At 44.7% G+C, this 17,760-nt stretch overlaps 1 protein-coding gene across 3 annotated transcripts; it reads left to right on the top strand.

Moving 5' to 3' along the window:
- Positions 1–3,641: 3,641 nt before the first annotated feature.
- Positions 3,642–12,487, top strand: LOC101762503 (probable histone acetyltransferase HAC-like 3). Of its 3 annotated transcripts, none has more exons than XM_004955496.2 (17): positions 3,642–3,798; positions 4,532–4,704; positions 5,610–5,715; positions 6,014–6,257; positions 6,369–6,518; positions 6,595–7,595; positions 7,901–8,176; positions 8,255–8,530; positions 9,301–9,429; positions 9,529–9,729; positions 9,824–9,966; positions 10,051–10,336; positions 10,417–10,556; positions 10,666–10,744; positions 10,868–11,200; positions 11,577–11,797; positions 11,918–12,487. In XM_004955496.2, exons 2-17 carry the CDS (start codon positions 4,547–4,549, stop codon positions 11,967–11,969), a joined length of 3,795 nt encoding a protein of 1,264 aa, XP_004955553.1. In that variant the 5' UTR covers positions 3,642–3,798; positions 4,532–4,546; the 3' UTR covers positions 11,970–12,487. The 3 variants fall into 3 exon arrangements, with proteins under 3 accessions (XP_004955553.1, XP_004955554.1, XP_004955552.1); XM_004955497.2 differs by having other exon boundaries at positions 6,339–6,518; positions 6,634–7,595; XM_004955495.2 differs by having other exon boundaries at positions 6,339–6,518.
- The last annotated feature ends 5,273 nt before the right edge of the window (positions 12,488–17,760 follow it).

Genomic DNA, 17,760 nt, shown 5'->3' with positions numbered 1-17,760 from the left:
GACGCACCGAGCAACGCGTCTGTGTGACCTGGGTTAGGCGGGCTCGCCACTCAGGACACGTGCACGGGCGGTTTACGGTGGCTCGGGGCGCTCGACACTCGCCCCGACGTGCGTCCCGCCCTCGGCGCGCGTGTTGGCGTGGGGTCCCAGCCCACGCGCAATTGGGGGGGGTGGCAGGGGAAGTAAAGAGGAGAGAGAAGGAGGAGGAGAGGAGGAAGAAAGAGAAGGAAAAAGGAGAAGGGAAAGAAAGAGGAAGAAAAGGAAAGAAAGAAGAGAAAGGGAGGAAAGGGGGGGGGGGAAAAAAGATGGCGAAAATTGCGGGATTCGTCTGCGCGCGGTGATGGACTTGACGGGCACGCGGTGAAAATTACGGGGAGCGGAAAATGGAGAGTTGACAAGCCGGGGCTAGGACGGCGGGGCCGACGGAAGGGAGAGGTTTTGACGGAGCTCGGCGGTCGGAAAAATTTTGGAAAGTGTTTTTAACGGTTGATTTAACTGGGTGTATTTTACGGGCGTTACACGCCGTCACTTCGCCGCTGCGCCCCGATGGCTGTCGCTGCCACTCCTCACCGCCGGTTAGGGCGAGCGGAGGGGGGGAGGGAGGGGAGGGCCGGCCGGTGAGGTGAGGCACAAGGAGGAAGAGGAAGGGAGAGAGGAAGCTAGACGGGAGAAAGAGAGAGAGAGAGACAGAAGATAGCAGGAGATGAGGATGAGGGAGTGGAGCGGTGTGCGTGGAGATAAGTGTGTGCGGAAGGGGCTGGCACGTGCGTGGAATCGCGTGAAAAACTAAGTGTGTGCGGTGGAGACCCTCTAGTACCGGATGGGGGCTCCAACCGGTACTAGAGAGCCTCTAGGGGATCTCAAATTTGGATCCAGCACTAATGTTACCTTAAGTACCGGGTCCAAATTGAACCGGTACAAAGTCTCAGGACGAGAGGTCATTTTTCTAGTAGTGTCACTACCGGAGAAATGGCCTTTTGTCCCGAGACTCAGTACTGGTTGCATTTTGACTCGGTACTATTGTGAGCATTAGTACCGGGCCTAACGGATTGTCCCTGATGAGCCCCTGTAACCCCCTTTAGTACTGGGTGGAGCTCCCACCTAGTACTAAAGGCTTAGCTCCACCCGGTACTAAAGGTTTCCCTTTAGTACCGGGGAACCCTTTAGTACCAGGTGGAGCTACCACCCCATACTATAAGCTCCCATCCGCCGACGCCCCATTCTCTCTCTCACACAGACTCGTCTTCTTATCCTCCCCCTCTCTCTCACGAACTCGTCTTCTTATCCTCCCACTCAATCTCCTCTTGTCCGTCTCTTCTCTCTCTCTCTCTCTCGATCTCCTCTACCTCTCGAGCTTGCGGCGGCAGCGACGATGGGTGGGCGGGTGGGAGCCGGCGGAGGGCCCTTTACTACCGGGTGGAGCTACCACCCGGTACTAAAGCTCCTATCCGCCGGTGCCCCATTCTCTCTCACACACAGACTCATCTTCTTATCCTCCCCCCTCTCTCACACAAACTCATCTTGTTATCCTCCCACTCGATCTCCTCCCATCCATCTCTTCTCTTTCTCGATCTCCTCTGCCTCCCGAGCTTGCGGCGGCGGTGATGGTGGGTGGACGGGCAGGAGCCGGGCGGAGGCGGCGGAAGTGGCAGCGGGCGGGTGGGCAGGAGCCGTCAGAGGCGGAGGGCGGGGGCGGATGGCGGCAGGCGGGTGGCGGGGGCGGTGAGCGGGCGGAGGGGCGGCGGGGTGGAGGCGGAGGATGGTGGGGCCGGGTGAGGGCTCAGGTAGCGGGCAGACGGAGGGGCAGTGGGACGGGCGCGGCAGCGGGGGCGGGCAGCGGAGGGGTTGGGTGGCCGGCGGCGGGTCGGGGGGGCGGGGGGTCCGGGGGGGGATTTCAATTTTTTTAATTTTTTAATACCTTTAATGTTATTCCAACCGGTACTAATAGCGTTTTTCCTAGTAGTGTGTGTCTTCAGTTATAATCACGTAGTGCTTTAGTCGTAGATAATTAGTTTGGTTGGTGGCTCGGTGCATTGGCTTCTTACATTGTGGATTTTTCTTTATCCACACTAATTGTTAACATGATTAATATGACTTTTACATGTAATATTTTTAAAAGAATTTTGTATATGATGGTTTAAGTTTTGCTCGGAACTATATACTAATGCATAAGTCAAGTATTGATGAAAGCTACTGTCATATCGCGCCACCAGACAGTCATCGTGTGCTAAGATCCTAGGCACGGAACGGTCCTCAAGTCCAAATGCTGTGTTGGCATGGCCCAAAGTTCATCATGTTGTGCAGCTATGGCTGTGGCAGTGCCAAAAGGAAAAGGTCGTGCCCCAGTCGGCTTAGAAATAGCATGGCCTAAATCACGTTGTTGTTTGACTCAACATCCAAATCCATGCCCGATACCTCTCCATTTCCACCACGGCAGCTGCATTCAACTCTCGCGCCATAGCCACCACCTTGAGAGCTCCTCCTCCACCATGAATTTTTAAGGCGAGGAGGAGGTGGAGATGTAATCAAAGGACAACTACTCCAGCTTAGAGGAGGCGGAGGTTTCAAACAACAATGTTCTCATCCGGATTTGCTATGGTAAGAGAATGAACTAGAAAACGACCACGAGGAGAAAGAAGATGAGGTAAAGGAGGGGGTGGCCCTGGCGCAAGGAGACAAGAAGTAAGAGGAGAAGAACAAGGTTGAGGCCGCGGGAGGTTGTACTTGTGAGAGCAGCTCTAGTGGCGGTGGAGAAGGAGGAGGAGGATGGGTACGGGAGAGCAAAGCGTGGTGGCGAGCACGACAGCAAGGAAGTAGGCTGACAGTGGCAGCTCCATCGCTGGAACTTAGGATGGGAGGGTTTTTTTAGTACCTAGTACACTTTGAAGCGATCACATTTATTAGCCAGTCGCCCGCGGCGTACGTTGCTTTGGTGTTGTGCATGTTTAACTGCAAATCGCGACACTCGTCAAGTACCGACTCACACGCTACTGGACTTTCCTTTTCCCCACGATTTTTGTAAAGTGGCTAAAAGTGTCTAATACATTTTATTCACTAGCCACAAAACAGTAGGCATTTTGTTAAAACTTTTGAAAATGCTAGAAACTATGCATTAACAACATCATTTACCACTCCATAAAAAATACCAATGAGTAACTAATACTCACTCCGTTTCAAATTGTAGGTCATTTTATTTTTTAGAGATGCATGAAATTTATTATACGCTAGGTATATGTTATGTCTAAATACATAACAAATCTATATATTAAAAAAATAAAACGATCTTGAGTAAAAAATACTTTTGGGGAAGATGGAAAATAGGATGACATCTCGTCCGAGTGGGAGCCCCCGCGGCCCGCGCCCACCTGCACGCATCGTTGTCGGTTGCTTCTCTCGTTCCCGTTTTTTCCTCTCCCTCCTTCCTCCACCCGGGCCGAATATTAACCGCCAAAAGAGAGACTCGAAACGCGCGATCCCCTCCCGAGCCCAACAACAAACCAACTACCTACTCGGCGGATCCGAGGCTTCCGAGCGAGAGAGAGCTCGTGTCGTCGGGGTTTATCGGGCCCGTCTCGAATTCGGCCCGCCGAGTGGGCCCCTCGGCCTTGACTTATCTCCGCTTTCTCTCTCCTCATCGCTCCCGCGTTGACTCTGACCGCCTCCTCCCCACCTACGCCGCCGCCGCCTCAGCCCTAACCCTAGCGCCGCTCCCCCGGCGAGGCCGGAGCGCCCTGGGCCCTCCCCGCCGTCCCCTGAGACGACGTCCCTCGCGGCCGTATCGCCGCAGGGGAGAACTAGGTAACGCCCCCGCTACCTCCCTCCCGCCGCTCCCTACGTCAGTCGTGGTCCGATCCGATCTGGTACCTCTCGCTGGAGGAGCCGGGGCGCCGTACGGCTCCCCTAGGGTTAGGGTGTTCTTGGAGTTCTTGTTTTTTCGTCTCGTTGGGCACGGGTTCGCCATGGAAGCCTCGTGCCCTCACCCTGCGTGGTTCCTCTGATCTTGCAGTGTTGTTTTTAGCCTTTTATATAATTAAATTAGTTGTTTCTAATATCGTTTGATGATCAGAAAAAATAAAAATAAAAATGATGCCCATAGTTGTGGACTTGGGAGTTATCGGTGCATGCTGAAATCCTTATGTTGTTGCTTTAGTTATTGCGCAGCAAAGCTTGCTGCGGCTTCCTGGTCGGCCTTGGTGGCAATGTCCAATGTGTAGTACTAGTACCTAGTGCATAAGAGAGTCGATTTGGGCGCCAGTGGGTGGTGCCTTTCATAATTCTACTACAGAATTTGTGATTGTGTAGCATGACTCTCAGGGCATGGTCTTTATGCTCTTATGTGTAAATTGTTTACCTGTTTTAGGCAATTTGTTTCAGGACCAGTGTCTGTAAATTCTGTTTCTAGTATGAGTGTATGCCACTTCTTGTGTGCTACTTTGCTTTGCGTTAGTGATCCGTTGCCTGTCCTCACCATGTGGGTGCATTGCAGCTGCTGATCCATCTCTTGATGACATGATGTGTTTCTGCATTTCAGGTGAATGCTACCAGCATGATGGCTCAAACCCTGCAAGGGAAAGTTATGGCCTCCTATGCGCCGAGCAGCTTCTCTATTCAGCAACAGATGTCACCGAGCGATTTTGAAATGCTTCAGCCGGATAACATGGATCAGTCTACCTCTCCGATCCGCGGCATTATCATTCAAAAAATGTAAGTTTGGAAACCACCAGAATCTGTAGTAGTTTTGACTTGTAAATTACTAGATGCTGTTAATATTGGTTCTTGTTTGTGAACAAGCAATCATGTGAATCCTGGTACATTCTAGGAATTCACGCAGCTAACTGAATGCATTTAATTCATGTAATGTTCATCTTCGTCCTTGGTAATAGATCTATTTTCATATTTGTCTACATGCATTGTTCTGTGGTTCTATGAACGTAAATGCAATGAGTTCATTTCTTGACTAATAAAGTATGCTGGCCATGTAATTGAAGTTTGTTACTTCAGAATCATCCATTCTTTGGGCAGTTCCAGATGATCGGCTGGTGCATTTTCTCTTGTGGGCAGAAAATTCTGCAAAAAAAGCACTCTGAGCTGTCAATTTCCAGTGCAATTTTGTATGCAAATATCTGATAGTGGCAACTGATGTTGTTTCTGGGTATTTTACAGTGTTCGCCTAGGTAGCTTGCACCATGTACGTCTATCATGCTTTCATATTGAATCGTTACAAGTCTGAATTTTACATTTTATTTATATTTTGCTGATACAGCATGGTTAATCTTAGTTCAGTAGATTACTGTTACATTGTATTAGTCATGCGAGATGCATGTATTCGTATCAAGGTATAGCTTTTACTTGATTCCGAGTACAGAAAAACATTTTTTAGTTAATTCCAATTAGTAGCACTAGAGGGTCATTGAAATTGAAACTGAGATGCTTTGGTTCATTTTTATCTTTCTTTACTGTATGTTTTTCTGCATAATTCAATGGTTTACTAGAGAATGGTTCAAAAAGAGATAGTCATTTCTTTTTTTTTCATTTCTTTCCTTTTTGGTGGCATATCTTTTTTTTTTCAAACAGTAAGTATATTCTGATGTTTCTTTTCATCTATCCAGTGCAAGTTGCCTGAAAAAGAGGGAACAATTTGCTAAAACCAGCCCGGATTACCTTCTGAAATTTTCAAGAAAAATTGACGAATGCCTCTACAAAAGAGCACCAAAGGTTAGTGCTGTTTAATGCTGCCATGCAACTACAATATATTATATAGCATACTAAAAATTTAGGTCTGATTCTTGCCCGACATCCTCGTATGGAACAGCTACATGTTTGACTAAGGCTAACTGATATTCAAATTAGCTATTCTTGTACCTTTATCCTTTTTGTTTAGCCACATGTTTCATATCATTTGTTGTGCCTGTATAATTGTATGTGCCCATTGAAGTTTTTGTTCAAACTCCATAACTAAATATCTTACTACTTTATAATGTCTTGCTGGCACCTAACCTTTTTTTTATGTCAGGTCCATTACATGGATCTCAGCACTCTAGAAGTCAGGGTGAATGCTTTGCTCAATTCTGTATCGCATAGAAACCACAGAGATTCATGGATATCCTCAGCAGCTCCAACGACAAAAAATTTACAGCAGCTGCCTGGGATACAGATGATAGACTCTAGTGTCTATCATGAGAGAGTTGATCCTGCTTTTACTAATTTGCCTGCACGTGCAAGAGACATGCCTACACATACTATGTTCACTTCTCAGAGTAAGTTGGGATGACGAGTCCTGATTGTATCTCACAACGCGCCATTAAATCTATAATTCTTTATTGGTTCTATTTTTGCAGGATATTTACCATATAATCACAATGTTGCAGCTGCTAATTTTCATCTAACTGAAAGGCCTGAAAGCTTTAGGAGCACCTTAGTTGCTCCATGTGTGTCAGCACTTCCAAAATGTAGTTCAGGACTTGGTGAGATTGCCAGTGCTGGATTCCCAAATGGCCATGTAAAGGACAATTTTCCAGGTAAATTGTTTGCATCCCTTGTCTTACATTGATTTGTTTGTAAATGACCAATGTACTTCCCATATTATTTGATTAGGTCATCACATCCTAAATGATATGAGCGAATTTTCACCAGGTGGTGCTCATCCTGTTGATAGTCCAATATCATCTATGTCTGGGAGTTCCAGTCCTTTATCAGCCGTGTGTGATCCAACCACAAGTTCCAATGCAATGATAAGATCATCGGTGGACTCTATCTCTAAAGCAAGTGGACAAAAACTTTCTGCAGGTTCTGATTCCACCGGTGAAGGACAATCATTTCAACAATACAGAGAATATGAGAAAAAGTTAGATGGTGCATGGAGCCAGCCAGTAGAGCAGTCAGTTCACTCAAATAGCACAACTGAAAGACATGAAATGTATCAAGGACAATGTCAACTTGACAGATGCGTGGAAATGAAAGAAAAATTTTGGCGCATGTCGGACTGTGAAGATTTCTGCAGGGAGACATACTCAAGTTTAAGCTCCCCCAGTGCCCAGTACCAGTGCTGCCTTATGGCAGACTGTGATCCTTGTGACCCTGAGGGAGAGAGAATTGAGAGATCTGAGCAGACATCAAATAGCACAGTATCAAAGCCATCCTCACCTGTTTCAGATGAATCTTATGGTAAGCGTCCAGTAAAGCGCCTGAAGGCTGACGTTGCCGGTCTTGTCGATGTCAATCAAGTAGAGAGTCCAAAGGAGCAAAAGCCTGTTGTGAATGGGGGGAATCATGCGTGTGGTGAAACATTACACTCAGAAATCACAGAATTGCCTACAAAATCACATTGCAGTTCCTTGGGTGTCATTAATGCTGACACCGATGATATGCTACGACAGGGTAGTGAAGGTGTACATAACATGGAGATTGTTACAGAAAAAGAATTGCACTGTGTAAAGGATGACATTGAGATGAAAGACTCTAAGAGTGTGGATCAGACAGCAAGTGGGGTCAAATTAAGTTTGAGGAGGAAAGGAGGAGCTTCTATACTTTACGCATTAACTGCCGAGGAGATTCGAGATCACCTGAGTAGTCTAATAAACCAGCATACTTGTTTGGTGAGTGAATAACTATTTCTATCTCCTGTGTTTTCTATAACTGTGAGTAGACTTGACTTTAATCCTGTAGCATCAACTGTCACCAATCAATTAGATAGTTATGTATTATCTTGTGTGTGATGATAACATAACTATCTGATTGATTGGCGACATAGTATGCTGATCATACGTGATCAAACTAGAGCCTTGTGCATGATTTATTGCTAAGGCTTTGTTTCATTCAGATTGGATTGCTTCTATCATTCAGGATTTTATTTGTTTACCTAGCTCGCACCCCTGATCATGATTTTCCTTGCTTTTTTCAGGGCAAGTTGACATCTCAAGAAACCCAAAATAATGAAGGCTTGCCTGATCAGAATACATGCAGTTTATGTGGGATGGAGAAGCTTCTTTTTGAACCACCTCCACGATTTTGCGCTCTCTGTTTCAAAATAATAAATTCTACTGGTTGCTATTATGCTGAAGTTGAAAATGGAAAGGATAAATCTTCAATTTGTAGCAAATGCCACCATCTAAGCAGTTCCAGAGCTAAATATGTTAAGAGATTTGATTATGCTGAAACAGATGCTGAAACTGAATGGGTATGTTTCTTTTCATCTCTCGAGTTATCCTAATGTCTATATTATTTACTCATCTTTTGTTTGTTTGCGTCATTTCAGTGGGTCCAGTGCGACAAGTGCAAAGCTTGGCAACATCAAATCTGTGCTCTGTTCAACAAAAAATGTGAAGGGGCAAAGGCTGAATATACTTGTGCAAATTGTTTTTTGAAGGAAAAGGATAGTGGAGACATTTATGCACTGGAGTCATCCACTGTTCTTGGAGCACAGGAGTTGCCAAGAACTAAATTAAGTGATCATATCGAGCAAAGGCTTTCTGAGAGGCTGGAGCAGGACAGGCAACAGAGGGCAAGCACCTCAGGAAAGGGCGCTGAAGAGGTAAATATCTGACTCTTCTAATGACACAAGAAAGTAAGGCTTATTGATACCTGCTATACTTGAGGATTTCACTTCTAGTCATATCGAACCCCTGTTTAAATCTTATTTATACTATTTTCTGTATATGTTTGTGTTCTAGGTCTTTGTTATCCTTGTTGATCAGATACAAATGATCGTCCTTTTTACTATAATTTCAATGTTTACTTAAGTAAATGAACACTGAAAATTTGTCTTCACTTGAAATGTATTTGTGCACTAAAAATGTGCCTGCACTTGAAATGCATTTTGTTTTTGTTCTTATTGTAATCGCATTGCTTGTTGTTAATCCTTGTCTCCGTGTTTTGTTGGCAGTGCACATTCAATTGGTTTTGATGATGCATGATAACTGTATTGATTTTATAATACATAACAAATGTGCTTCTTTTCATACCTTTCTTTTGACTATTAGTATTATTGATACTGTGTTGTGCTTGCATTTCATCGGACACCATGAAAGGATGGTCAGCACACACGAGTGCACAACATCAGCTTTTTTACCCCTTTTAATGATGTAGCTGGTCATAATACACTGTGAACTTCGGAAGTTTAGAATTTTGGAGAAGATTATGATTATTGATGCTTATTCACATCGAACGACACATGCTTCTTAGAATAATCAGACCATATGTGTTGGCTATAATTTTATTTTCTTTAGTCTCTAGGAATTGCATAACAAACTGATGTCAGCTCTGCATAAGGTTCGCTTAACTTTTTGTCCTTTGTGCTTTAAGGTACCACGAGTTGAAGGTCTTACAGTTAGAGTAGTATCTTCAGCTGACAGAGTACTGCAAGTCCAACCACGTTTTCATGAATTTTTTAAACAAGAAAAGTATCCTGGGGAATTTCCATACAAATCGAAGGTACAGGATGGCTGATTACTTGACCAATAAATCCTATTTTTGGCTGTTTATATAGTAGATAATTCAGGCTATGTTGACTGATTTATGTCTTTTGTACAGGCAATTCTCTTGTTTCAAAAGATTGAAGGTGTGGATGTTTGCCTGTTTGCCATGTATGTACAAGAGTACGGTTCAGATTGTCCATCACCAAATCAGAGGCATGTTTATCTTGCATATATCGATTCTGTCAAGTACTTCAGGCCTGAAATAAAATCTGCAAGTGGGGAGGCTCTCCGTACCTTTGTGTATCATGAAATTTTGGTATGAGAATTGCAAATAAACTGAACATACATTTGTCCTTTGCTTGCAATGAGCTTATGTTTCTAGAATCTGATCATTCTAACATTAATCGTAGATTGGTTATCTGGATTACTGCAAGAAACGAGGATTTGTAAGTTGTTCCATATGGGCTTGCCCATCTACGAAGCGTGATGATTATGTTTTATATTGTCATCCAACAGTACAAAAGATGCCCAAGTCGGACAAACTTCGAAGCTGGTTTGTCTTCCTAACATGATATCAATGAATTAAACTTGATATATTTTACGGGCCTTCATTCAACTATCTTATTGATAATTTCAGGTATCAGAACTTGATCAAGAAGGCTGTTAAGGAGGGTGTAGTTGTGGAGCGTAATACACTCTATGACTTTTTCCTTCAGCCTGCCAATGAATGCAAGGCCAATATATCAGCAGCATGCTTGCCATACTGCGAGAACGATTTCTGGCCTGGAGAAGCGGAGAGGCTCCTTGAGAAGAAAGATGATAAAACCTCACAGAAGCAAGAGACACAAGTAGGAAGGCTCTTACGTGTTGCCAAACGTGATGACAGAAAAGGAAACCTTGAGGATATTTTACTTGTGCACAAGGTTATTTTATTTTACTTGTGATTCTCTTGTCCTTCCAGCATCTGGTTGGGTACCTAACATCTTATTTTCATTATTGCTAGCTTGGAGAAAGGATGCGCACCATGAAAGAAGACTTCATGATGCTTTGTCTGCAGCAGTTTTGCAAGCACTGTCACCAACCTATTGTATCTGGCAGAAGTTGGGTTTGCACTAGCTGTAAAAATTTTCATCTTTGTGACAAGTAAGCATCTTGTAGAAGTTGTGCAGTAGCTATCAATTTTTGTACCTTGCTAACTCTCGATCAATAAGGCGTCCATTATTTGTTGTTGATGATGTGTTGGTTTTTGTAGGTGTCATGCAGAGGAGCAGAATACAGCACAGAAGGACAGGCATCCAGCCACAACAAAACAGAAGCATGCATTTGAAAGAGTATGTATGCAAACTTCATTTCTGGGATTGGTTTTTTCAATCAATTAAGGCAGCAACATGCTTCTATTTAATAGATGCATGGTGGAATTTATACACTAACTACCATAGCTTACTGCTCCACAGATAGAGGTAGAATCTCTTCCAGAGACTGACGATGGAGATCCAATAATGGAAAGCAAGTATTTTGACAGCAGAATAGATTTCTTGAAGCACTGTCAAGACAATCAATTCCAGTTTGATACCCTCCGGCGGGCAAAGCATTCTACAATGATGATTCTTTATTATCTACATAATTCAAGTTGTTCTGCTTGCCACCATGCTGTGGATCGGTGCTTGGTGTGGCGGTGCCTACGGTGCATAGGCTGCACCTTTTGTGATCCATGCTACAAACAAAATGGTGAAAGTTTGCATATTCATGAATTAACACAGATTGACACTAGCAAGAAGAATGCACAGGTACCCTCTTGCATTAGTAACCGGAACTTTTAAATAGCTAATGTTGTGTTCCCTAGTCAACAAAGTTTAAATATTCGCAAGCTCTTCTGGCATTATTTTCTTTTGGGGTTCTTTTTTGCAAAGATGATTTTGGGCATAGGTGGCTTATGTTGGGTGGATTGCACCCTTATTTCTTAGACCAAAACTTATAAAAGATTTTTATGTGAAATTCACCGTTGCATATTTTATAGTGTTGAGGTGTTTATTTCCAACCATTAATTCTGTTGATTGTTTGTGCTGACATTAATGTCTGATTCCATAGTTGCTCTTGGCTTTCAGATTTGTACATGTTAGTAACTCTGTTTTCTTATGAATCTCGTGCATGTTGCCAAAACAGGACTATGTTGAATGCCTTGTGCATGCATCGAGATGCTTCGATCCTCGCAACTGCACTCTTCAAGTTTGTTTAACGTTGAAGAAGCTGTTCTTCCATGGCGTACGGTGTGATATCCGTGCCCGTAATTGGGGAGGTTGCCAGAAGTGTGTCTTCATGTGGAAAATTCTGCTCCACCACTCAAAAGGTTGCAATGATACAGACTGTACGGTTCCGAGATGCAGGTAAAACCATAGCTCATCTGAATAAATCAGCGACTCTTTCTTGAAACGCATCTGCATTTTCTTGATAAACCCCACTTTCACCCATTAGCTCACCTGTAAATGTTTGTAATCCTTGTATAGGGATATAAAGGTATACATGGCTGAAAAGATGAAGCTTCCTGGTCCTGTGTAGCAGGCCAGCAGATCAGAAGCAGGCTTCTTGTATAAACTAGTGTTGGATTTTTCTCCTCCTTAACCAGTAAAAAAAATTGTTGATGAAAATGCAATAAACTGCGGTTGGCCGTTGCTGACGGATGGAACTGCAAGGTAAATAAAGTGGTGACCTGGTCCTGCTGGTGAGGTGGCTTCATCAGAGTTATTTGTTCCGCTGGTTTTCCTAGCATTGGCAGAAGAAAGTTAGGCTAGTGCACTGAGCTTCGATAATCTGTGTATGCCTATTTTACTATGTCATTGAGGGAATTAAATTACTGACGGGAGCTTACATAGGCAATCTGACATTTGTTTTAGTGCCCGTACATACGATGTACATATAGTCATAGGTGGCTCAACAGGATAGATGGTTCTGTTTCTTCCTTGCCTTTCAGTTTTGTTCTAGATTGTATTGAACAAGACCACATTTTTGTTGAGTGTTCTGTGCTGTGGCGACAAATCCAAATTCATTGAATGAATGAATGTGTATATTTACTCGTACTGGCTTGTCGCAATTTTTTTTTTCATGTCCATTGACAACTATATATTTTGTTCATCATAATGGTCTTTTGACTCTGATTGGATCTGAGGTGCCAGGCGGTAAGGATCAGTTGATGTATTTCTACTTACGGCTTGAAGCCTACCTGTCCAGTTTTGGCGAAATGTCGAGCCTTCTTTGTCGCCCACCGGTCCTTGGTGTAACGACTCAAATGTAATTAACACTGTTATAAGCATGGCATCATGAGCATCTTGTTTACTAGTACAACATTTCTTAGCTTTGTTCTTATATATTAGGATTTTAATTTGAGTAGTTGTACAAAATAGAAATACATGCTTCGTGAAGAAACTTTCTTGTTCACTATAGAACTTAGAAAACTTATATTGGAATTAAAGTGGTAAAATACTACTATCCAAAACATGAATTTACTTTTTTTTTGGATTTTAGGAACCATCTTAAAGTCAAACAGCTCAACCGAAGCTAAAAATAGTATTTTGGAAAGAATTTTTATTTCAATTTTACAATAGCTTTTCTTTTCAATCTAAGCAAGATGGAACGCTCTTAATTTCCTGTATCAACATAATTTTTAGCGAAATTTTTAAGGTTGGAAGATCACTTTCAAAGTATGGAGCAAAGGAATAAGTTTTCTATATATGAATCCAATATGTTATGTGATTTTTTTTTCTTCTGACTGATTGCCCATTAAAACCACACTTGTACGTTTCATGCTCGTAGAGATGCGCTCTCAAACACTCTTGCCATCTCTCTCCGTTTACCACCTCAAGTTCTCGACAAATCGCTACACACATTTGATATTGTCACAACCTAGATTGTAATTATTTGGTACAAGAAGTAAAGAGCAAGAGGAATCGAAAGTAGGGAAGCACAACAGCTGGGCAAAAGGTACTGCAACTGCAAGCAAGGGATCATGCTACGTGGAGTGAGGATATCTTGGTAATAAGGATCCGCTAGTGCGCAAGAATGGGATTAGGAGGTAAGTGAAGCTATGATATGATATTGTTGTTAAATTCAAGAGGCAAAATGAGTTAGTGAGCTGATTTGTAATAAAAATTCCGTGTGGGTGCAAGGTCTAAGGTTGTATTTGTTTGTTCTATTCTTTCGAGCGCTCAGCAAACTATTTTGCCTCATCCTCATGACACGTTTTAGGCAAAAGCAATTAATTTAGCTGTTAGGCGTCTTTCATATCGAGTCATTTAAACAGCGGAAAACCAAATATTCATCAGGTCCAAGGTATTCTACTGCAGTAAGTATACCGGGCTCTGGATCCTTACAAAAAAAAAGCTTTGCTACGGTACTCCGAAATAACTGTGGTCCTTTCATTTATGTAGATCTAGGTGGTTAGGATGAATTATTTACCTCCTAAGAGGTAATAAAATAAATATTTATCCATATATTTTTAAATTTTAAAAATACGAAAAATATGGGAAATATCTTTCAAGATCTAACTAACATGCATGCACTGTTGCATCACACCTACCATGTACCTTGATAGGCTTTGAAAGGAAAAAAAATCTGACTTGCATCCATGCACGGTCCACAGTTGCATCACATTTAACGTGATACGCTCTTCTCTCTGTTTTTTTTTTCTTTTGAAGATGAACGTAGCATGCTTTCAAAGAGAGAAGAAAAGTGTGTGACGTCATGGCATAATAAGAGGCCAAACGTGATGTAGCATTTTTATTATTTTCCATAACGCGTACGTCTTTTTTTAGAACACATAACGTGTGTGGTGTGGCTGTTTATCTTTTTTGACGTGAACATGTACTAGCGGAGGCCAAAAATCTCGGAGGCGAGAGTTGCTTGTGGGGTTTGGGGACAAATCAGATCGCGAGGACTGACTGGCCGGCGAGCACCCTCGGCCAGGATTAACAACGGCAGCCCAATCACGTCCCCGAGATTATTAAAAAATTGAAGGATTCATCGGAACTCTTACCTCGTAATCCGGAGTACCTTAGCGACGCGCCTCAAAAAATTATTAAGACTCCCTATAATACGTTTTTGAGGATTGGACATTAGAGGATAGGTAGTTTGGGCGTGTTTGGCATGCCTCTGGAGCTGAAGTCCAGCAACTCCAGCCAATTTTCTAACTAAACATCCCAATTCCAAAATTTTATGGAGCTGTAATGCAAATGGGGGTGAAGTTTTGGAGCACCTCTTTTGTAGCTCCAAAACCACCCAATATGAACCTCCTCATGGAGTTGGTGGGTAATCACCCACCAATATCACTGGTTATGTGAAAAACGGTTCGCTTCTTTTCTCCCGAGCCCACTGCGCCATTCTTTCTCCTTCCGCTTGCCCGCTCCTGTTCTCCCGTCATCTTCCTCCCCCACTGCCGGCCATCGTCTTCCTCCCCTGCTGCCCGCGCTTCCCCTCCTCCCTCTCTCCCGAGCCCCCGCCCCCACTCACGCTCCTCAGCGCCGCCGTCAAGGCCCTCTCCTCATCCTCCTCGCCGATCGATGCCTTCCACCTCTTCTCCACTCTCCGCCGCCTCCACGCGCCGGACCGCCTCAGCTTTCTGCCCCTCCTCGGCTGCGCCTCCTCTTTGCCGCTCCACTCTGCGCTCCACTCGCTGCTCCTCCACCTCGTCTTCCTCTCCCACAGGATGCGAGAGGACGAGTGCTACGGGTGCGTGTACCAGCACGAGGACGGCACCAGCCGTGTCAGCGTGTTGTTGGCGCGTGAGCTCGTGGCCGTCGCCGGCAACGCGCTCAAGACGAACATCACGACCCTAGGCCCACTGGTGCTCCCCCTATCGGAGCAGCTCAAGTTCCTCAGGTCCCTTGTGCTCCGGCGCTCCTGTGGCGGCGGAGCCCGCCCCTACCTCCCGGACTTCCGGTGCGCGTTACTTCACTCCTGGGAGTTCTTGAAATATAAGATAGTTTTTTGGTAATGCTATGGCTCGTGCGTCCGGACGCGTCGGACGCTGGTCAACAACAATATATGATGCTTCCTATCTGGTCGGTCTGCCTTATCCATTCCCACCGTTCTTTTCTTTCCCATCCTCACGAGCCGCACGCTCCAACCGGGCTGCTCCCTTGCCACCGTCTCACCGACCTGCTTCCTTGCCACCGGATTGCCACGCCGCTCCTGCTGCTCCTTTTGGCCTACACCGACCAGTGATGGCGCCACCGGATCTTGCCACCCGCCTTCAACAGGATGCAGCGCAGCTGCAGTCTGCCCTAACCAGCTGGTTGGTGCTCCCCCATCGCTCCATGCTCCACAAGTCGAGCTCCGCCCACTGGTCGGCATCCTCATCGCCAGGCCACCATTCTCACCGGCGGCACCATCCCCATCGAGCAACAGGGGCAATTTCGCGAAATGATTGCAATTGCGTGGGGTTGGGGAAGAATCCATGGTGGCTGCTATCATACTCTAGGAAGAAGAAGACTCCACCACGGCTAGGGTGAGCCGCGCCGGCCGCCACCATCCTACTCCTCCTCCACCGTTTCCTAGCACCGAATCCCGCTGTGCAGTGCTCCTCCTACTAGGGTTTGCTGCATGTTGCAAGCGTATGTTTCATATGTTTCAGAAGAATGTTGCAAGTGTTTCATGTGGATGTTGCAAAGTAGATCTAAATATTGCGATGTTGCATATGTTTCACACACATGTTGCAAGTGTTTTATCTGGATATTGCATTTTTAATGAAAGATTTAAATGTTCCATGCAACATGGAATAGATGTTGCGGCAGGTTTTTTTCCTCATCATCAACAGATGGCTAATAATTTTTTTAACATATTTTTTATGTTAGAAACGGTGATTTTCTATGCTGCAAACGTTTATTTTCTATGTTGCAGATGCTATTTTTTTATGTTACGTGGACCAACGGAGTGTCGGACGTCTGGGCGCTAGCGACGTTGTAATTTTTAGGACTCCTATAATACGTTTTTCAGGATTGGAGGATAGGTAGTTTGTTTGGAGCGGACCCGGGATGGAGCGGACTCGGGACGGAGTGGCCCGCAAAAATCAACGGGACGGCGCCACCTGCACTCACGTGCGCGTCACTCGCCCATCTCCTTCCCGACCGATTTATTTGCTGCTCTGTCCTCTCCGTGGCGGCGCATCTAGAGAGCGGCGGGCGCGACGCCGTGCACCGGTGACGCAGCCGCGGTGGACGCGCTCCCTCTTCTCCGTCCAAGCAAGCGTCCTCTTCTCTCCCTCCTGCACGCATCGGAGGGGAGGCCCTCCTCTCTCGTCTCGTCCGATGGCACCCCACCTGCACGCATCGGAGGGGAGCCCAGGGACGCCACCGTGCGCCTTCCTCTCTCGTAGGCCGCTTCTCGTCCCCGCTTCCTCTCTCCTCCTCGGCTGCCGGATCTCGGTTCTCTTTGCCCAAGGTAAGTAAACCCTAGCAGCCTAGCACCGTACATATATTTTTTTCCCTTGTCAATTTCTTCACACTACATGATAAGCCATGTAGTTGCCATTACGATGTGATATGTGTTTAAACCATGATAGTATGGTCAGTAAACCCCAGGCTCCACTTAAACCATATTAATTTGGTCAGTAAGCCGTAGGCTCTGTAAAAATTGTGGTTAAGCCACGTAGGAGTGCAATGCAGAAGGTGTAGCAAGGTATTTTCAAAACATTGCAGTGTACATGGCTTCTTATTTGTGGTTTGTGGGTGGACATGACTTGATGACATATTTGTTATTTGGTCAATACTCGTGATCGCACTTGAAAGTTCGTTGTGACATCACCGGCCTTAAATCCTGGATCCCCACCGCTAGCATGCAGGGTGGGATGCCTATGTCTTATGCAGCTGCTGTAATTCTTGATTGTGTTGGTCTGACGTGTGGGTTGGCGGAGTAAAGGTTTGTGTTGTTTGTGGGGACTGATGATTGGGTGGCGTCCTAGGGGATCCATCTGTGCACATGCCCCATAGGAAAGTCTACTAAGACCTGATTTGGTTCCATTTGCTTATTTTTAAACAAGTGTCACATCAATGTTTAGATACTAATTAGGAGTATTAAACGTAGACTATTTACAAAATCCATTACATAAGTGGAGGCTAAACGGCGAGACGAATCTATTAAGCCTAATTAATCCATCATTAGCAAATGGTTACTGTAGCACAACATTATCAAATCATGGACTAATTAGGCTTAATAGATTCATCTCGCGAATTATACTCCATCTGTGCAATTAGTTTTGTAATTAGTTTATATTTAGTACTTCTAATTAGCATCCAAACATCCGATGTGACAGGTGTTAAACTTTAATAGGGTGTTCCCAAACACCCACTAAGCCAAAGGC

The sequence above is a fragment of the Setaria italica genome, chromosome II, assembly GCF_000263155.2.
Source record: "Setaria italica strain Yugu1 chromosome II, Setaria_italica_v2.0, whole genome shotgun sequence".
In the NCBI taxonomy this organism is placed as follows: Eukaryota; Viridiplantae; Streptophyta; class Magnoliopsida; order Poales; family Poaceae; genus Setaria; species Setaria italica.
This window is presented reverse-complemented; position numbering and strand designations above follow the sequence as displayed.